Here is a 22,573-nt window from a genome sequence, read left to right on the forward strand (position 1 = left end):
TGTAGAGAGTTTTGGATGTCTAAACCGGACTCTATTGGGACTCTATAATTTGGTCAGTTTGTAGAGAGTTTTGGACGTTTAAACCGGACTCTCTTGGGACTCTATAATTTGGTCGGTTTGTAGAGAGTTTTGGATGTCTAAACCGGACTCTATTGGGACTCTATAATTTGGTCGGTTTGTAGAGAGTTTTGGGTTGTATTGGGACTCTATAATTTGGTCGGTTTGTAGAGAGTTTTGGATGTCTGAACCGGACTCTATTGGGACTCTATAATTTGGTCGGTTTGTAGAGAGTTTTGGGTTGTATTGGGACTCTATAATTTGGTCGGTTTGTAGAGAGTTTTGGATGTCTAAACCGGACTCTATTGGGACTCTATAATTTGGTCGGTTTGTAGAGAGTTTTGGATGTCTAAACCGGACTCTATTGGGACTCTATAATTTGGTCGGTTTGTAGAGAGTTTTGGGTTGTATTGGGACTCTATAATTTGGTCGGTTTGTAGAGAGTTTTGGATGTCTAAACCGGACTCTCTTGGGACTCTATAATTTGGTCGGTTTGTAGAGAGTTTTGGATGTCTAAACCGGACTCTCTTGGGACTCTATAATTTGGTCGGTTTGTAGAGAGTTTTGGATGTCTAAACCGGACTCTATTGGGACTCTATAATTTGGTCGGTTTGTAGAGAGTTTTGGGTTGTATTGGGACTCTATAATTTGGTCGGTTTGTAGAGAGTTTTGGATGTCTAAACCGGACTCTATTGGGACTCTATAATTTGGTCGGTTTGTAGAGAGTTTTGGATGTCTAAACGGGACTCTATTGGGACTCTATAATTTGGTCGGTTTGTAGAGAGTTTTGGATGTCTAAACTGGACTCTATTGGGACTCTATAATTTGGTCGGTTTGTAGAGAGTTTTGGATGTCGAAACTGGACTGTATTGGGACTCTATAATTTGGTCGGTTTGTAGAGAGTTTTGGGTGTCTAATCTGGACTCTATTGGGACTCTGTAATTTGGTCGGTTTGTAGAGAGTTTTGGATGTCTAAACCGGACTCTATTGGGACTCTATAATTTGGTCGGTTTGTAGAGAGTTTTGGGTTGTATTGGGACTCTATAATTTGGTCGGTTTGTAGAGAGTTTTGGGTTGTATTGGGACTCTATAATTTGGTCGGTTTGTAGAGAGTTTTGGATCGTACAGTGTCTGTGTTTATATCATTACAGGTACAATAAAAATTATGATGTATTATGTGTTATATATACAGGGATCAATCTAGGGATTTTTTACTACCGTTTATGGGTAGTTTCCCCTCAGGATTTTGTTCCATTTTTCCCCTTAGGCTTCTGTTAAATTCACTGAAATATTGTATTTTCCCTCATTTTTATGGCAATAATATTCCCAAATACTCCAGATTTGCTTTCCTAATTAACCATTTGTTGTTTTTACTTGGAAAATGTGTTTTTAAAGCCAAAAACTGAAACTTTGTGATGTTTAGATTTCCCCTTTTCAGAACTGATTTTCCCCTATTGTCCAAAAAGGGTAGTTTCCCCTAAATTCTAGATTAATCCCTGATATATGTATGTAGTTAATGTAAACATACAAATCATGGATTACATATTTTATCAGTGTTTTATTCCGATTGTATCTGTGAGACAATGGTTGACGCCAAATTACATTTAGTAGATTTACTAGTGTAAAGAAGGAACATGACGTGAACTATTGCTGGATTACAGAATTGATAAGAGTCCAGATTAGAGTTTAACTACAATTGATAAAGCAGAAATTTTTCAGGACTAGATTATTTGACCATTTTGGACAGAGATCGAGATTGGACAAAATCAGGTTTAGACAGAGTCCACTGTATTTGACATTGCACAGTTTTCTCTGTAGAGGAAAACATACTGTTGAACGATGCCTCTCTTATCTAAAAATTGATTTGAGAATTTTTTGTTCCCATTAATATGAGTTATGAGATATATAGAATCTTACATTTGTGGCTGTACCGTTACATCATAATGGAATTTATTATTAACCTGTTCAATCTTCCCTAAAGGCTCATGGCATATCAAATTTTTGAACGAGTTTGATAAATTCCATATGGCATAGCCATGGGTGTAAGATCTTCAGCTTATTGTACAACTATTTTAAACAGGCTGCGAATATGCCAGACTCTGAACTTTTTGAGTTAATCGCTGAGAAAAGAAGAATGTCGAGAACACTAGAGGATTATGGGTCACAGAAGTCGACTTCCATTAGTACGGCGAGGCGATTAGCAGAGGTAAAGAAATCAATTCTGTAAATGATTGTTCTTTTTATGCCGCTACCAGAGATATAGAGTTACCCTTTGCCCATCTGCCAAAAAAATCTTTGATTAATAAAGATAGGATACTGATATGATAATTGGAATGAATTGAATGTGTCCTATGTTTTCCATGGCAACCTCTTTTGACCTTTTAGTTACTTGAAAGACTTTTATACTTTATATAAAATACAACAGTAACAAACATCTTGGTGATCTATAAATCTTTCACCTTAAAGTCGGTGGACACTTTGTAAGCTCTATATAAATTTATATCAATATCAAACGTCTTGGTGATCTTTTTAACTTTGATAAGCTTTGACTGAAAGTTCCTTGGAGACCTTGTAAACCCTATGTAGATTTATATCTATATCAAACGTCTTGGTGATCTTTTTAACTTCGATAATCTTTGACTTAAAGTTCCTTTAAGATCTTGTAAACCCTATATATCTATAACAAACGTCTTGGTGATCTTTTAAACTTTATAACCTTTGACCTTTCAGTTCCTTGGAGATCAGATGGTGAAGGATGCAGGCATCAGTTGTAATTATGTCATCTCCAAAAAACCTGATGGTGCACCTGTCACGGAAAGGTACACCTTTACAACCTCATATCTGGTACTAGGCCTAGCCATGTATATTGCTGTTCAATAAAATTATAACCTCAAATCTAGTAACAGGCCCAGCCATGTATATTGCTGTTCAATAAAATTATAACCTCAAATCTGGTAACAAGCCATGTATATTGCTGTTCAATAAAATTATAACCTCAAATCTAGTAACAGGCCCAGCCATGTATATTGCTGTTCAATAAAATTATAACCTCATATCTGGTAACAAGCCATGTATATTGATGTTCAATAAAATTATAACCTCATATCTGGTAACAAGCCATGTATATTGCTATTCAATAAGATTATAACCTCAAATCTGGTAACAGGCCCAGCCATGTATATTGCTATTCAGTAAAATTAAAACCTAACAGATACTTATGTATCAAAAAAAATTTAAAATCTGAGAAAAAAGAAAAGAATGAGTTTCTATGTACCCTTGTGTAGTATTCCACTGTAAAACTGTAAATTGAGATATTTTTTGTCTTGGCAAATTTTTGTTCAAACACCGACAAATAAAAAAAGGTCCTAAAATCATTGTCAGATTGCGTGTAAGACCCAAAGTTATATAAACATTTAGAGACAGAATATGATAGAATTTCTTTGGGATACATTAACTTGTTTCTTCACTTAAAGAAGGAAATGAGATCCTGAAAATATTGGTGTATGTAAATTTTAGTATTGTCTAAAAACATACAACAGCCTTTTGTTGTTTCCAATTGATCCTTATTAGCCTTATTCAGATGATATAGATGTAGCACTTTTACATTAACTTGTATATATGTAATGGAAGAATATTTTGCTACAGAGCTATACCCTTGGCAATTTTCCAAGCCGAGCCTAGTGTCCGAAAACATTACCTGAGAAAATGGCTCAAGAGTCCCGGAGCAACTGATTTTGAAATTCGAGAGGTGAGTATAGTTTGTAAAATAAATGAATGATGAATTTCAATGTAGGATAATTTTCCGTTTTAATATGAAAAATTTGTTATACTCTTTAGGGTGAATATGAAGATATCAAGAATTTCATTAAAAATTCACTTTATTTTAAAACTTTAAGAATTTTTTCATTTAATTTTGTGTTATGACTTTAAGTATTACACAGAGCCAAAGGAATTCATAACAAACATCTGCAATATTAATAAGCTGATATTGTTTTTTTTTTTTTTTTTGTGGTCAGATCCTCGACTGGGAGTACTATGTAGAACGCCTTGGTGGGTCAGTAATGAAAATCATCACCATTCCAGCGGCTCTACAAATGGTAAACATTCAATTGTTAAGCAGTCTATCTTCACTGGATGTCTCATAAAAAAATATATAGTACAGTAAATATACAGAAAAATATTTCACCCAAGGCAACTTGGGTTTGATTCTTCTATTAGATGTCAATAGCGGTCACATGCCCAAACAATAAGACCCCTTTCATGCTTTTGGTCCAGGCAAACGAAAATGATCAGTATTAGTTGACAACTTGTTTGAAATTGTTGTGAAATCAATAAATTTTTTAAGCAGGGAAGATCAACTGTTTAAATTTCATACAGGTAGCCAATCCGGTTCCTCGAATTCGTCATCCTGATTGGTTACATAAGAAGCTACTGGAGCGTAACGATGTATTCAAACAGAAAAAGATCAGCGAGATATTTGCTCCCACTCAGCGACAGAAACCACAGGTATTTTAGCTTCTGAAAAACAAGCATTCTGAGAGTATTGTGCCCTATCGACCCTAGCTAAATATAGTAACAGTGACCTTGACCCAGAAACCATGAAACTCCAACTTGATCTGTCGCTACTCGTACTGAAGTTACATACCAACTTCCCAAACATAACTTGAAGCATGGCTGAGAAAGTTGGCAAAGATCGTTATTATTTATGAGATGTTATTTTTGCTCTTTTTGAGTATAAGACTTATTGTGAAAAAATAGATACATTAAAAAAAATTTGTTAGAGAAAACTTATGGTCTGTTTTACAATATCTCTAGAATTTTTTTCCGCCTTTCCTTTACGAGAATAAGTCTAGTTGCGCAATAAGCAAATGAAAAAACAACCAACCTGAGCATAAGATTGACAGGAAAAATTAGTGGTCTTGTGAATGTACGTGACGAGCTGACTTCTCTAAAGCTGTTTATGTCAGCTCGTCCTGAAGGTGATGTTTGGCCGTGTGTGACTGCAATCGGGGTAGTCTACACTTGGTCAAGCTTAACATTTTCAGTGAAAGGAAAGAAAATCACAATTTCATCGAATGTAAGGAAACATTTATGCTCCGTTTCTCAATATCTGTGAAAGTAACATCCTGATTGTGTCAAACTTTTCCAGTTTCTAGTACAAATTTGAATCTTTGAATCATTGTGGAATAAACAAACTTTCACAGATCTGAAGTAATTTAATAACTTCTGTTATCTCTTGTGTCCATTAGCAATCTTCGGAGGACCTGTTCCCCAACAGTGATCAGCAGAGATCGTCTGTAGACATAGAGGACGTTGGGGGTCGTTCTCATACCAAAACTGGACTAGGGATGGCCATAGCCCATAAACGAAAACGAACGAGTCTTGACAACTCGGACAACAGTCAGAATGAGTCTCAGTTACTGGAGAGCTCGCAAACTTGGCGGGAAATACTGGGACCTGCGCCACCTATGGGTAAAACAAAGGTTAGTTAGGTTTGATGATGGTAAGCTATTCAAATCAACCTACATCCGTGATCCGTCTGTAAACAGATTATGTCAATGGTATTAAGTACATGAAGAATATTTATTAATCTTTATATTATTTAGATTCACCTTGGTCTCTAGTTGTGCCCTTTTTAGGTCACCTGAGACAAAGTCTCAAGTGACCTATTCTAATCCCCTTTTGTCCGTCGTGCGTCCGTAAACAATTTACATTTTCAACTTCTTCTCCAAAAGCCCTTAACCAAATTCCATGAAATTTGGCTGGAAGCTTCCATGGGCAAAGGTCAACCAAAATTGTAAATTATATGGTCCCCAACCCCCAGGGGCCTGAGGGGCGGGGCTAAAAAGGGTCAAATTGACTAAAACTTCAAAAATCTTCTTCTCTTCTCTCAGATATGGTGGAATCAGACACTCTTCATAGATGGAAGGGTCTTAAGGTGCTTTACCAAAATTGTAAATTTCATGACCCAGGGGTCTCACGTGTGCCCCTGGGGAGGGGGTAAACTTTACTAAAGTTTATATAGGGAAATCACATTTTTGACTTTTATTTGTTTTATTTCTATTGGAATTCATTCTAATTTGGTTAACATTGTCAGCATGGGATGACAGTTTGATGGCATGCACATGTTGGCCCTGACTGACCCCAGGGGCTAATGGGCAGGGCTAAAAAGGGCCAAATTGACTGAAATTTCAAAAATCTTCTTTTCAGACCGAAATAAGGTGAAATCAAATACTGTTTATAGATGGAATGGTCTTAAGGTGCTTTACTAAAATTGTGAATTTCATAACCCTGGGGTCACACATTTACCCCTGGGGAGGGGGTAAATTTTACTATAGTTTATATAGGGAAATTACATTTTTGACAGATTTATTTGATTTCATTTGGAATTAATTCTAACTTGGTTAACATCTGCAGCATGGGATGAAAGCTTGATAATATGCACATGTTTGCCCTAACTGTCCCCTAGGGGCTGATGGGCAGGGCCAAAAATGGTCAATTTAATTAACTGAAATATTTCAAATCTCAGGTGACCGTTAAGGCCCATGGGCCTCTTGTTATATTTTGAGTCCAATCAGGAATCGAAATGGACGAAAAGTGGCCATCTTTGATTTTGACAAAGTTTTTCATTGCTATTTCTGGGGAAGTTCTGGAAGATCTTACATATGTAGGCTCACCTCAGTCCTTTGTTATGTCCATTTGATTTTGAGACTGACATACAGCCATATTGGAATTTATTGATGCTACCTCTCAGAAATTTAGTTAGGACTATTCCTGTAAAAGATCTAAAACATTTTTTATTGAAATAAGTTATAACTTGTTGCACATTATCCATCTCTGAGAATTCTCTCATTTTCTGAGAACTATTTATAGGAAGAGCGTGCAGTTTGGCTGGAGTACCACAAGAAAAAATGGGAGCTACAGGCCAAAGACCGACAAGATCGGAAACGACGGAGAGTTGACTTTGGCGATGCTCCATCTGGTCGTGCAGTCAGTAGTCGGACTGGTCTTGGAGGATTTCTCCGCCGGACAGCTCGCAGTATCATGGACATGCCATGGCAGATAGTACAGGTACAAGAAGGCATATAAAGGTCACTGTGACCTGAGTTTAGAAGGCATATGTAGGTCACTGTACCCTGAGTTCAGAAGGCATATGTAGGTCACTGTACCCTGAGTTCAGAAGGCATATATAGGTCACTACCATGAGTTCAGAAGGCATATATAGGTCACTACCATGAGTTCAGAAGGCATATATAGGTCACTACCCCGAGTTTAGAAGGCACATATAGGTCACTGTACCCTGAGTTCAGAAGGCATATATAGGTCACTGTACCCTGAGTTCAGAAGGCATATATAGCAGTGATTTTTCAGCCTATATAAATAGGGTCGGGCACCGATCCCATTCCCTATGAGATTTCATTAAAAAAAATCCCAATTGACCCGCCGAAATTCCCAAATAATTACCGATTTCAATTCCGGATATTTTGACCCGGACGCTGTTTTTGCCATTAGTATACAAGTAATGTGCAAATGCTTGGGTGATCATGAATCGCCATAAAATGGCGGCCTCACATAATGGCAAGTACTACGCAAAGAAAATACGATTATCTGACAGCAAGGGCTCCAAAACCCTGACTGAACTATTTAAACCCAAAACACCAACACAGATGGCATTATCAGAACCCATAGTACATGCCAGTCCACTTCCGATTGTCGGGACAAAGCCTGCTACGTCGGTATCTCTGCCACCTTCAGTCGCCGAGCCGGACACCGACTGTCAAGTCAACATAGGTCTACTTAAAGGAAAACCAAAATCAGATCGACGCCTTTTGATGAGAATTAATTTTGAGGGACCAGAACACTTGTCTGCAGAGGACCTCGGATCTCTGATCCTCTTGTTCAAAAACAAAAAAGACAGACAAATACCCTTGTGAACACTGTCACAACAAAATAGAAAAAATAAAACCAAAGTGATCTCCATTTAATTGTTTGTTTATTGTTTTAATGTATATAATAATTCATTTGTAATTCGAATTTACAATTTTTCCCAAAAATATCATTTTCCGCGTTAGATTTTCCTATTTACAGCTATTTCAGTATTTCAAAAATCAGGTCAGTTTTACCCATGTGTTTACAACCATCAAACTCTGTGACTGTGTGTTAAGAATTATCAATGTCATCACTCAAATAATTTTTGTATCAAATTATCAATTCATGAAATTCATGCACGCTTTACTTTTCTGATAAGTTCCAGATATGAGAGGATTGAAAATGTCTCGTGTATATTATAACATTTTAACTGATCAATACATTCAGATTTAATGTCTGCTGTATACTGTAGATCACTTATATTTCGTGTGGGATTTATTTTCGCGTTAATAAGTAAGGAGAGTCGATCACGAATTAAAATCCTTCGTGATTATTTGTACGCAAATTTAAAAAGTCTTTTCTAGATCAGCTTTCGCGAAATCATATTCATTAATAAAGAGATAAGTTCACGAAATAAAGTATTCATGAAATCTAAGTGATTTACAGTATTATAACGTTTTAACTGATCGATACATAAGATTTAATGTCTGGTGTATATTATGTTTTAGCTTATGGAGACCAGTTACCCTGGTCAGTTCAAGTTGTGGGCTCTAATTGGCAGTGACCTTCATGCCATGAAGCTAAACGTGCCTCGCATCTTCTACGTCAATCAGAAGTCGCCCAAGGAGGGTGAGGGAGCTTGTAAGTATGAGTCAAATCGTAGTAACTGTCGGGGTCTAAGTGGGATTCATCAGTGATTTAGAATTTTGTTATACTTAAAACACTCACATTGGAAATTTAGATGTCGTTGGTTAGGGGTCAAAACTGTATTAATGAGGTCGAAATTGAGAAATGTCAAAGGACCCTGATAGCTCAGTATGTAGAGCATCAGACCAGTTCATGATCTAGTGAAGGTCTGAGGTTTGTGGTTCGATTGCTGTCTGGGATGGTTTATGTTGCGAATTGAAGCTCAGATACAGGCCTTCTGTGCTGTCATGGTTGCGTTCTGAATAAAACACTTGTACCAGTTGCTCAGGATAGCAAGTGCTGGTCTTTCAGTATGACATACTGTGAGGTAGCCAACAGCTACTACATCAAGACTCGCCTCAAAACAAACATTGATCAAGTCAAAGACACAAAATTTTACATTGATACTTTGGGAAGTATTATGTTTTAAGCTGTTCCATATGCATATTTGAAGATAAAACCATGTCTGTTGAGCTTTGTACATAAAACATTGTGATATAAAGGGGATTTATGATTCTTGTGTTACAGTGTGGAAGAAAGTGATCAAGACATTGCCGCGATCCCACCCTGTGTTTAATCTGTACGAGTACAGTGTACCGGAGGATGTCTATCAGGAGCACATCAAGTAAGGGACTGCCACTCGGAATTACTTGTTACAATAAATTGATGACAAATTTCTCTCTGCTAAATGAAATTTGAAGTAGTTATGAAAATTTTTACTGCATACTGGTTTCTTCTGAATGAACGAGAGTAAATTTTGTATAGTTACTCTAAATAAAATCCTCTCTTCTGAATGGAATTATAACTCTTGATAAATCAACTGCAATCTTCTTTCCTCTGGATGAATTTTTCGGTTACAGTATATTAAATTACTAATCCCTCCCTCCACCAGTAACATAAATTAATTAATCAGCCCTCTCTTGACCAAAGTTACCATATATTAATTACTAAGCCCCCCCTTCACCATAGTTAACATATATTAATTGCTGAGCCCTCTGTCCATCAGTTACCATATATCAATTACTAAGCCCTCCCTTCACCATAGTTACCATATATTAATTGCTAAGCCCTCTGTCCATCAGTTACCATATTTCAATTACTAAGCCCTCCCTTCACCATAGTTACCATATATTAATTGCTAAGCCCTCCCTTCACCATAGTTACCATATATCAATTACTAAGCCCTCTCTCGACCATAGTTACCATATATTAATTGCTAAGCCCTCTCTCCACAGCGAGATCAGTGCGGACCTCTCCTCTCCAGACATTGAGGGTGTGTATGAGACACAAGTTCCCTTGGAGTTCCGTGCACTTGTCCGTCTTGGCTGTGTCGCCACTGTCAACAGAGACTTCGCCAAGTATATGACTGGCAGAGTAAGTGAAACCAAATAGACTGAAACATGTCTGGCAAGATTTTGTTCAGTTTAGTTAAGTCATGTAACCACAATGTCATCAGATAAATTGGATAGTCGAGTAACGGTGATAACATACCTGCCTTTCACTTAGGCTGTCGGGGTTAATGTAAGTTGATATATAACTTGTGAAATTGTTGTTAAAGGAATAAAGTTCAAATTTAACATTTTAAAGTGAAGTCTGTTTATGGAACACTTTAAAGTATGTTGCGGATATATATATCAATACTGCAGTAGTATGAAATGCCAATCAATCCATAGAAGGTCTTTACATTATGAAGTGTCAAGGTCACATTTTTACCAAAAGTTTTTGCTGAAATTCAAAGTGGCCCATAGCAAAACAATCAAAATCATCACATTTGTACACTATCTGACATTATCTTAAGTGAAGGTCATGGATTTAGCCATGTAAAATTAAAAGAACAAAAAGCAAAATGTCAAGGTTAAATGGTAGATAGTGAAGTCAAGGGTCAAAAAGCAGTTTCAATCATTGGGACTTGTTTTGTTTCGGATTAATTATATATTGAATTTTTATTTCCTTATAAAAACTCTCAAAAGTCAATGAATATTTTTACATGGAATTTATAAATGTATTTTTACACCTATATGATGTAAAAGCACTATTTAATCCTGATATATACACCTATGGTTACAGGAGACGGATACATTTGACATGGAAAACCTGGACTTCCGTACATTGGCACAGTTTACCTACTTGGAGCCTGGTGCTATCAAACACCTGTATCTCTACCATCACATCTGGTGAGTAACCATAGTGGAACCTCTCTAAACCGATCATTCACAGTACATGAGTATTAGGCTGGTTTAGAGAGGGTTCGGTCGGAACCTCTCTAAACCGATCATTCACAGTACATGAATATTAGGCCAGTTTAGAGAGGGTTCGGTTGGAACCTCTCTAAACCGATCATTCACAGTACATGAATATTAGGCCAGTTTAGAGAGGGTTCGGTTGGAACCCCTCTAAACCGATCATTAACAGTACATGAATATAAGGCCGGTTAAAGAGGGTTCATTTTGGAGAAATGATCCATTTGATAATTCAGGATCTGTCGGTAATATTGATCAGGTGATGTTTCATATCTTTGAAGCAATGTTAATATTATGGAAGTTAATGAATTGATAGAATGAAGAATTTGTAGAAACAATCTAATTAAACTTAATTGAGACAACCTCCTGAGGGTTATTTTTAGATCTTGTATTGCAGCGTATCATAATATAGGGAGTATTGTAGAGGAGTGGAAATTACAAATCTAATTTTAATTAGATTGCTATAAGAAATAAACTGAATTAACTCTAATACTGATAGCAAACATATTTCACTTCACAAAGCTGTCATCAACACTGACCTGTATCTGGCCTGACACTACACCGCTGTCCTTATGGAGCATGACAAGAATTGATAATTTCATTGTAAACAGGAATGGTTTTACAAATAAAATAGAACAATTTTTATGCCCCTACAATAAAAATGGGGAGGGAGGGCATATAGTGTTACCCATTTCTGTCTCGTCCTGTCCGGATGCAATGTTACTAGCTAATCTCAGGAACTGCTGATAGGATCCTAACCAAACTGTGTGTCGGGTTGTCAAGTGCCAGCGGCGGTATTTATGTCATTAACCAGTTGATAACCAGCCTTATTCAGGACATCGGCATTATATTTCAAACCTGACCTACTGTTAGCTTCCTTATCGTGTGATTGCGCGGATAACCTGTTCAGGGCCTCATGCAAATTAGATTGGAAACTCTGGTTTTCTAGCTCTACTTGTTTTCTTAGGTTAACAGACTGTACCACTTCAATGATGCATGGTTTCATCTTGACTGGTTTGATTAATACACAACTTAATCATATTGCTCCTCTAGTGGTAGGTGTTGTATTCCACTAGTGGTAGGTGTTGTATTCCACTAGTGGTAGGTGTTGTATTCCACTAGTGGTAGGTGTTGTATTCCACTAGTGGTAGGTGTTGTATTCCACTAGTGGTAGGTGTTGTATTCCACTAGCGGTAGGTGTTGTATTCCACTAGCCGTAGGTGTTGTATTCCACTAGCGGTAGGTGTTGTATTCCACTAGCGGTAGGTGTTGTATTCCACTAGTGGTAGGTGTTGTATTCCACTAGTGGTAGGTGTTGTATTCCACTAGTCGTAGGTGTTGTATTCCACTAGTCGTAGGTGTTGTATTCCACTAGTCGTAGGTGTTGTATTCCACTAGTGGTAGGTGTTGTATTCCACTAGTGGTAGGTGTTGTATTCCACTAGTGGTAGGTGTTGTATTCCACTAGTGGTAGGTGTTGTATTCCACTAGTGGTAGGTGTTGTATTCCACTAGTGGTAGGTGTTGTATTCCACTAGTGGTAGGTGTTGTATTCCACTAGTGGTAGGTGTTGTATTCCACTAGTGGTAGGTGTTGTATTCCACTAGTGGTAGGTGTTGTATTCCTCTAGTGGTAGGTGTTGTATTCCACTAGTCGTGGGTGTTGTATTCCACTAGTCGTGGGTGTTGTATTCCACTAGTCGTGGGTGTTGTATTCCACTAGTCGTGGGTGTTGTATTCCACTAGTGGTAGGTGTTGTATTCCACTAGTGGTAGGTGTTGTATTCCACTAGTGGTAGGTGTTGTATTCCACTAGTGGTAGGTGTTGTATTCCACTAGTCGTGGGTGTTGTATTCCACTAGTGGTGGGTGTTGTATTCCTCTAGTCGTGGGTGTTGTATTCCACTAGCCGTGGGTGTTGTATTCCACTAGTCGTGGGTGTTGTATTCCACTAGTGGTGGGTGTTGTATTCCACTAGTGGTAGGTGTTGTATTCCACTAGTGGTAGGTGTTGTATTCCACTAGTGGTAGGTGTTGTATTCCACTAGTGGTAGGTGTTGTATTCCTCTAGTCGTAGGTGTTGTATTCCACTAGTCGTAGGTGTTGTATTCCAGTACAGGCGTCTACTTCTGGTTCGTATCGATAGAAAACAAAAATATTAGCCCCTACTCCTACTATATAAACAAGGTGTTTATGATGCATCGACTGTGGAACGGAAGTAGATTTGATTGGTTGGCAAATATAGTTGGCAGGGCTTTTTTGGGGGCCCATTCCCCACAGCAAAATTGGATATTTTTCCCAATCCCAATCCCTATAAAAAAATTATGTCTTTAAAAATCCGGATGGTGCCGTCCCGTCTACGTTTTATTGGTTATTCTGGCCTGATAAAGGGAGATAATGCTCTAGAGTCTAAATAAATTTAGCATAGATCCATATTTGTGTCTACTTGTTATTTTTACCATTATGTCCATTTTTCCCCATTTACCTGTTGCCGCACATTTTTTTCCCAATCCTAAAGCCATAGGCCCCATTCCCAAAGTAGTGAAAAAAAGCCCTGAATTGGTATTGTTTATAGAGCTGTAGACCTATCAGGTCTACTTCCGTTCCACAGTCGATGCAACGTAGATCTTCAAGTGTTACACCTTGTCGATATAGAAGGGGTAGGGCCTAATATTTTTTTTCTATCAATGCTAACCAGAAGCTGACGTCTGTGGTTCCAGTTTATCTACTATGCTAATACCTCAGACAAAGCTTACAAATGTTGATTTCAGTCGGTTGGGATCAGTACTGATCTTTAATTGTTGAGTTTATCAACATGGACCAGTCAAGGTCATTTTGAGGCGGGGCCTCCTTGTAGTAGTTGGTGACTACCTCACTTAACAACATACAGGAGGCACGTCACAAGCCATCCAGAGCAATTATTGTTAAGTGTCTTACCCAAGGTTGCAACCACAACATCACAGACCGGCCCGTTTCTCAGCTTCCCAAGAAACAAACTGACATAGAGAGGGAGCATCAAACAACCCACCTCAAAACCTCACCTGAGGTTACGTGGTAGGCACTTTAACTGACTGAGCTGTCGCGACACTTTGTATACGGATGTCTGGCCTTAGATGTTAGAAGGAACATCTAACGAAACGTAAAGACATTTGAGAAAGTGTGATGTTTTACAAATAGGAATTTAAAAGAAAAGGTGAAACTGTTTGAGAAAGTGTAAGATTAAAATAATCGAAACAAAATAAATCTAATCAGTAGAAATATGTTTGTTTTTGTAGTGGAACCAAGTCCATGTTTGGCCTGTTTTTCCCAATGTCCAAGAAGGCCACAGTCTTTGTAGTGGACACTGTCCGAAGTGATCAAATGCCAAATCTCTCGGCTCTCTTCAATGGCGAGCGCAATAGCAAGTAAGTAAAGGGAATGTTTAGGAATGTGTTATAGTGGTGTTTGAATGAGAGAAAATAAAAAAAGTAACTGATTTTATTGGAAATCATAATGGATGATCAAGAATTTATATTAGTAGTATGCATTCTCGATGTAGTGATGCCTCTGAAATAACGGAGTTTTGATGATGTCATAATTGGATTTCTATGTCTTGGTTCTAGCATTTTGAAGTAAACTTTGGAAGAGACAAAATAGTGACTTGAAAAGTGGAAAGAGGCTGTATTCTCGGCTAGGCTATAGGGCAGGGACGATACAGTGATGCCCCGATCCGATACGTATCACGATACTAGCGCTACGATCCGATACATATCGCGATACATAGAGAAACCATAGCTACCCTGTTGTTCGCCATTATGTTTGGTTTGTTGTGAACGAGTATTTGTCAACTGCTTAATGATTCGCCGCTGCAGCCGGCCTCAACCAATCATTTAACTGCTTTCACTTTCAGAGTAGTGCTCCGGTTTCCCAGAAATCGATAACACTTTCGTTTTCGACAACTGTCATTTAATTTGAATTCAAGTCTTTCCGAAGAAAATGCATTTATGTATTAAACAAATAAACAACAAGAGCAAGACTCAGGATCGATATAGGTATCGTAAAGTTGCATTTGGATCGATATTGGTATTGTAGAGAAAGTGATCGCGATCCACCGGTGTATCGTCCCGGCACTACTAGACTAACAAGCCAAAAATTTGGAACTATAGAGATATTTTGTTTATTTAAATCTACAATCGTTATGTGACTTTTGCTATTCAGGGTAACTAAGGGTGCAGCCGAGGAAATGTTGCCGCCCTCCCACCACACGTTTGATATTAAGTTGGAGAAGGACGTACGACAGGTCCATCGAACCATCCAGAGGATACTGTCCGCTTACAAGGACGAGAAACGTGGCCCCACCTTTATAGCTGTACAATCCCCCCACGGTAATTGCTCACCGATCCTTGTTGTCGAAAATAATTACTGTTGTCGGAAATAATTGTGTATTTTTAGCTCACCTGGTCTGAAGGACCAAGGTGAGCTTATGCCATACCGTTGCGTCCGTCCGTCCGTCCGTCCGTCCGTCAACAATTGACTTCTTCTTCATAACCACTGATCAGAATTTGACCAAATTTTGTCAGAAACATCCCTATGGGGTGTGGACTCAAAATTGTACAAATGGTGGGGCTGACCCCCCAGGGGTGTGAGGGGCGGGGGGCCAAAAGGGGTCAATTTGGCTCTATTCATATAAACGACTTCTTCTCTGAAACCAAGCAAAGGATATCGCTCCTATTTGCCTGGTAGCATCACTATGGGGTGAGGATTCAAAATTGTACAAATGGTGGGGCTGACACCCTGGGGGCCTGAGGGACGGGGCCAAAATGGGTCAATATACCTATATTGATATTAACGACTTCTTCTCTGAAACGAAGCAATTGATATCGCTCATATTTGCCTGGTAGCATCACTATAGGGTGGGGATTCAAAATTGTACAAATGATGGGGCTGACCCCCTGGGGACCTGATGGGCGGGGCCAAATGTGGTCAATTGGGCTATATTGATATAAACGACTTCTTCTCTGAAACCGAGCAATGGATATTGCTCATATTTGCCTGGTAGCATCACTATAGGGTGGGGATTCAAAATTGTACAAATGGTGAGGCTGACCCCCAGGGGGCCTGAGGGGTGGGGCCAAGAGGGGTCAATTTGGCTAAATTGATATGAACAACTTTTCTTCTGAAACCAAGCAATTGATATTGCTCATATTTGACTGTGAGCATCCCTTTGGAGTCGGGATTCAAAATTGTACAAATAGTGGGGCCGACCTCCCTTGGGGCTGAGAGGCGGGGCCAAAAGGGGTCATTTTGGCAGATTTGACATAAACAACTTTTTCTCTGAAACTAAGCAATGGATATCTCTAATATTTGACTGGTAGCATTCCCTTGGGTTAAGGATTCAAAATTGAACAAATAATGGGGCCCACCCCCTTGGGGCTGAGGGGCGGGGCCAAAAGGGGTCAATTTAGTTAAATTGATATAAACAACTTCTCTGAACCTAATCAATGGATATCGCTCACATTTGTATGGTAGCATGGTCATGGGGTTGGGATTCAAAATTGTACAAATTTCAGGGTTGACCCCACCAAGGGGCTGAGGGTTGGGGCCAAAAGGGGTCAATTTGGCTAAATTGATATGAACAACTTCTTCTCTGAAACAGCTCATATTTGATTGGTAGCATTCTTTTGGGTAAGTATTCAAAATTTTATAAAGGAAGGAACTGACCTCCCGGGTGCAGAGGGCGGGGTCAAAAGGGGTCAATTGGTTTAAACAACTTCTTTTCTGAAACTAAACAATGGATATCACTCACATTTGTGTGGTATCATCCCTAAGGGGTTGCGCCAAAAGTCAATTTCATTTCATGAATTAATGCATTTTTTGGCATACCTCACGTACCCATATAAAATGCCTATGATATATTGACATAGCAATACCAGTGACAAATATACTTAATCATCATTCTTGTTCCATATATCATGAAATCCAGGTGAGCGATACAGGCCCTCTGGGCCTCTTGTTCTGACGTTAACAGCATGCCTGGTAATAAGCCCACCCTATGTGTGTTACAGTTCTGGCAGAAGAAATGCTAATAGATGTTATTATTACATAATGCGTTTGATTTTCCTTAACTATACACATAAGGTATATTATGAACTATTGCACAGCTAAAATGACTGGCGTGCAAAATATTGAACACCTGTGACGCTTCGGAATTTGGTCACGTGCCTTCGGCCTCATGCAATAGAACAGCGGTTTATTACCAGTACCTCGGGTAAAATATTCTGGACTATTGCACAGACACCCGTGATATATTTGTATATTAGTTTCCTACCTGTGACCATAGGTTTCTTCTTTGTTCGTCTTGTACGTATATATACTTGTGTATGTAATCAGTATGTAACACCTAAGTTTGTCAGCACTCTAGCGGCTTCATTCCTTGAGAGATTTCAATCAAACTTCATTCGTCCCATCTACACTTTGTATGCAGAGTCCATCTTTTTGAAGTAAATCCTGTTAAAATATATTGGTTTGAGTGAATGTAAAACATTTTATTCAAACATTGAAATAACCATTTTAAGTTCTCAAGTATTTACTGATAATTTCTATTTAATATGTATTTGTTTTGGTTACAGATTTCCAGCACCTTACATCAAGTATGCCAGGTCTTCAAGATTTCCCCCTTGTGCCTATACACATCTCCGACAGGTAAGTTGACGAGTAAGCACACCTGTAACCACGGTGAATACTGAATTATCACCAGGATTAAGATACAGGATTACTGAATTATCACCAGGTTAAAGATACAGGATTACTGAATTATCACCAGGGTAAAGATACAGGATTACTGAATTATCACCAGGATAAAGATACAGGATTGCTGAATTAACACCAGGATAAAGATACAGGAGATTTTCTTGCCTTGATTTTCATTACTTCTAGTACTTCAAATATTTCTTCTAGATTGTTGTAAAATATTTGTTAAGTTATCTCAAACTTGCAGGTCAAAGATTTTTTTTTTAAGTAATAAGATATTTGAAGAAGGGGAAAATTTGTACGAAGCATTAGGATTTACATCTTTTAATTGAAATTTAAAAAGATGTAAAAGAAGTGTCCGAAGAGTTATTCCTATCTCAATATTCATAATATATATATATATGTAGCTATCAAATGTAAAGACTAAAATGTTATTAAAATGAAGAATCTTGTGTGGGAATCATGAGAAAGTTTTCTTTCAGCGATACCCTGTATAATGTACTGGACTGGCAGAGAGTCGGGAGCCGGCGAATGTTACAACACTACCTCAACGTTGATATCATTCTCTATGTAAGTCACATCTTGTCATAACTCATTGCATTTCATCACATTTTCTACAACTTATCACTGGTATCATATGCTGTAAATAAAACACTGATAGCTAATTCAGTAGACCACAGGATCTCACAGGGGCTGTGATAGGTCATTCAGTAGACCACAGGATCTCACAGGAACTGTGATAGGTCATTCAGTAGACCACAGGATCTCACAGGAACTGTGATAGGTCATTCAGTAGACCACAGGATCTCACAGGGGCTGTGATAGGTCATTCAGTAGACCACAGGATCTCACAGGAACTGTATCAGTAGACCACAGGATCTCACGGGGCTGTGATAGGTCATTCAATAGACCACAGGATCTCACAGGGACTGTGATAGGTCATTCAATAAATCATACTGCTTTCATTGTTTCTTGTATGATAAACATGGAGTCTTGCCATTGGGTAGATATTTTTAAGCACTGTTTTCAGTATGAGACCTGAACTTTCAGAGTCATTTTGTTGTTGGGTGTTTTTTCACTAAGAGACATTAACTTTGGGCGTTGTTTTGTTGCTAGGCGATGGTTGAACAGTGCCGTTACCTCCACATCCCTGTGGGAAACATGCCACGTGACATCACGCTGTATGGCTGTGACTTATTCCTGGCTCGCCACCTCCATAAACACAACCACATCCTGTGGTGTTCCGTAACGGAGCGACCAGACCTCGGAGGAAAGGAGGCGGATGACAGCAGGTAATCAAAACTGACCTGATTAAATCGAGGCCAGTCTTAAAAATACCAAAATTTGCAGTTCATTCTTGAAAATTTCTTCTCAATTCACCAATTTTCTTCCCCAGGGGCATCCTAAACCAATTAAAAATAGCCCTGGATACTGAATATTTTAACTTCAAGCTGAACTTAATTATTCATAGATAAAAACTTGAAACTTCATTTAGTACTTATATAGTTGTGAAACTAATGCAAAGTTTTGTATCATCAGCATACTTTAAACGAGGAAATTTATGCTGATTACGCTGTCCTTTTGATAGCAAAAATTTCCCCCACTCATATTATTTTGATATCAATTTGCAAAATCTCGAACTACAAACGAAGGTGGGTCGATCGCAGAAATTACTCCCATATGTATAGTTTACATATCAAAATCATGAATTTAGTTTACAGTAGTATCAATATTCCTTATCAACTCTTAACATGACTTCACCTGAAATATTGGGTGAATATAAACGATCTTTTGAATCATCAGGCTGTGTATGGAGCTGGAGGAGAACAGCAGTGTGGAGGTCAACCATCCCGGTACCTACTCCAGTGTGTGTGTGGAGTTAGATATCGCCAGTTTGGCCGTCAACACTATTATAGAGGTAATCCTATATCATCCCTACCCTTCCTACCCCCCACACTCTAACAAACTCCCGGTACCTACCCCCCACACTCTAACAAACTCCCGGTACATACCCCCCACACTCTAACAAACTCCCGGTACCTACCCCCCACACTCTAACAAACTCCCGGTACCTACCCCCCACACTCTAACAAACTCCCGGTACCTACCCCCCACACTCTAACAAACTCCCGGTACATACCCCCCACACTCTAACAAACTCCCGGTACATACCCCCCACACTCTAACAAACTCCCGGTACCTACCCCCCCCCCACACTCTAACAAACTCCTGGTACATACCCCCCACACTCTAACAAACTCCCGGTACATACCCCCCACACTCTAACAAACTCCCGGTACCTACCCCCCACACTCTAACAAACTCCCGGTACATACCCCCCCACACTCTAACAAACTCCCGGTACCTACCCCCCACACTCTAACAAACTCCCGGTACATACCCCCCCACACTCTAACAAACCCCCGGTATCTACCCCCACACTCTAACAAACTCCCGGTACCTACCCCCCACACTCTAACAAACTCCTGGTACCTACCCCCCACACTCTAACAAACCCCCGGTATCTACCCCCACACTCTAACAAACTCCCGGTACCTACCCCCCACACTCTAACAAACTCCCGGTACCTACCCCCCCACACTCTAACAAACTCCCGGTACATACCCCCCCACACTCTAACAAACTCCCGGTACCTACCCCCCACACTCTAACAAACTCCCGGTACATACCCCCCCACACTCTAACAAACCCCCGGTATCTACCCCCACACTCTAACAAACTCCCGGTACCTACCCCCCACACTCTAACAAACTCCTGGTACCTACCTCCCACACTCTAACAAACCCCCGGTATCTACCCCCACACTCTAACAAACTCCCGGTACCTACCCCCCACACTCTAACAAACTCCCGGTACATACCCCCCCACACTCTAACAAACTCCCGGTACATACCCCCCCACTCTAACAAACTCCCGGTACATACCCCCCACACACTCTAACACACTCCCGGTACCTACCCCACACACTCTAACAAACTCCCGGTATCTACCCCCCACACTCTAACAAACTCCCGGTACCTACCCCCCCACACTCTAACAAACTCCCGGTATCTACCCCCCACACTCTAACAAACCCCCGGTATCTACCCCCCACACTCTAACAAACTCCCGGTATCTACCCCCCACACTCTAACAAACTCCCGGTACATACCCCCCCACACTCTAACAAACCCCCGGTATCTACCCCCACACTCTAACAAACTCCCGGTACATACCCCCCCACTCTAACAAACTCCCGGTACATACCCCCCCACACTCTAACAAACTCCCGGTACATACCCCCCCCACTCTAACAAACTCCCGGTACATACCCCCCCACACTCTAACACACTCCCGGTACCTACCCCACACACTCTAACAAACTCCCGGTACCTACCCCCCACACTCTAACAAACTCCCGGTACCTACCCCCCACACTCTAACAAACTCCCGGTATCTACCCCCCACACTCTAACAAACCCCCGGTACCTACCCCCACACTCTAACAAAATCCCGGTACATACCCCCCACACTCTAACAAACTCCCGGTACCTACCCCCCACACTCTAACAAACTCCCGGTACATACCCCCCCACACTCTAACAAACCCCCGGTATCTACCCCCACACTCTAACAAACTCCCGGTACCTACCCCCCCCACACTCTAACAAACTCCCGGTACATACCCCCCCCACACTCTAACACACTCCTGGTACCTACCCCACACACTCTAACAAACTCCCGGTACATACCCCCCCACACTCTAACAAACTCCCGGTACATACCCCCCCACACTCTAACAAACCCCCGGTACCTACCCCCCCCCCCCCCCCCCCACTCTAACAAACTCCCGGTACCTACCCCCCACACTCTAACAAACCCCCGGTACCTACCCCCCACACTCTAACAAACTCCCAGTATCTACCCCCTACACTCTAACAAACTCTCGGTACCTACCCCAGTGTGAGTGTCGAGTGCCCTGCTAAATTATCATTGCACCACTTAAGAGTTTTCTGTCGCAAATTGCTAAATTATTGCTACGTTCATCTGTTTAAGTTCAGCCTAATTTTGAATGAGATAAAATAGACAGGCTTTGATACAGTATTTATTGTACTTTTTATAAGAGTAATCAAAGAATTGTTAATGACATTAAATTAAACTGAAACCCAACAAAGCCAGATTAAAGTAAAGTTTGTGAAATAATTGACCTCTGACCTGAATGTCTGTTTCTTAAGTCCTCCCATGTAAATGACCAAGAGGGAGCCAGTGCTGTGAGTTTTGACACGATGCCGCAGTCGTCACTAGAGGACATGGTCCAGGGACAAGGTGCTGCCACCTATTTAGCGAGCTACGATGAGACTGCCCTCTGTTCGACAACATTCCGTATCCTCAAGAGTATGGTGCAAGGCTGGGTCAGAGACGTGACGATGTACGGGAATGTGTTTGCCGATAACCAGATTATACATTTCTACAGGTAATGAAAATGACAGGTGAAAGTTTTTGTAAAAGGTATTATTTTCAAGGGCTCTACGGTTTTATTTTTTGCTATATTCAAGGAGGGATAAAATTATGAAAATTTTAAATATTGATGTTTTGACAGTAAAAAATGTCCATATCACAATTTATGTGATAATACATTCCTTTACTTTTTGGTAAAATCATAACTGATTGTCCATTTCACAATTTATTTGAAAATACATCTCTGCTTTTGGTAAAATCATGAAAATTTCAACAAATGAAGAAAGAAAACTATCTTCAGGAATCAAAGTATTAAAGAG

General features: G+C 39.8%; 1 protein-coding gene across 1 annotated transcript in view; it reads left to right on the plus strand.

The window, feature by feature from the left end:
• LOC117340859 (DNA polymerase epsilon catalytic subunit A-like) overlaps nt 1–22,573 on the plus strand; it is a 73,273-nt gene that overhangs the window by 36,230 nt on the left and 14,470 nt on the right. The window contains exons 24-41 of the mRNA XM_033902632.1: nt 2,138–2,263; nt 2,788–2,876; nt 3,703–3,805; nt 4,074–4,154; nt 4,435–4,563; nt 5,307–5,540; nt 6,931–7,128; nt 8,655–8,787; nt 9,361–9,457; nt 10,068–10,206; nt 10,900–11,006; nt 14,342–14,470; nt 15,264–15,430; nt 17,675–17,747; nt 18,278–18,365; nt 18,912–19,087; nt 19,599–19,713; nt 22,031–22,269. Coding sequence (XP_033758523.1) covers nt 2,138–2,263; nt 2,788–2,876; nt 3,703–3,805; nt 4,074–4,154; nt 4,435–4,563; nt 5,307–5,540; nt 6,931–7,128; nt 8,655–8,787; nt 9,361–9,457; nt 10,068–10,206; nt 10,900–11,006; nt 14,342–14,470; nt 15,264–15,430; nt 17,675–17,747; nt 18,278–18,365; nt 18,912–19,087; nt 19,599–19,713; nt 22,031–22,269 — 2,423 coding nt within the window. The remainder of the gene's footprint in view (nt 1–2,137; nt 2,264–2,787; nt 2,877–3,702; nt 3,806–4,073; nt 4,155–4,434; nt 4,564–5,306; nt 5,541–6,930; nt 7,129–8,654; nt 8,788–9,360; nt 9,458–10,067; nt 10,207–10,899; nt 11,007–14,341; nt 14,471–15,263; nt 15,431–17,674; nt 17,748–18,277; nt 18,366–18,911; nt 19,088–19,598; nt 19,714–22,030; nt 22,270–22,573) is intronic.

Source organism: Pecten maximus, chromosome 13 (assembly GCF_902652985.1).
Source record: "Pecten maximus chromosome 13, xPecMax1.1, whole genome shotgun sequence".
Taxonomy (NCBI): domain Eukaryota; kingdom Metazoa; phylum Mollusca; class Bivalvia; order Pectinida; family Pectinidae; genus Pecten; species Pecten maximus.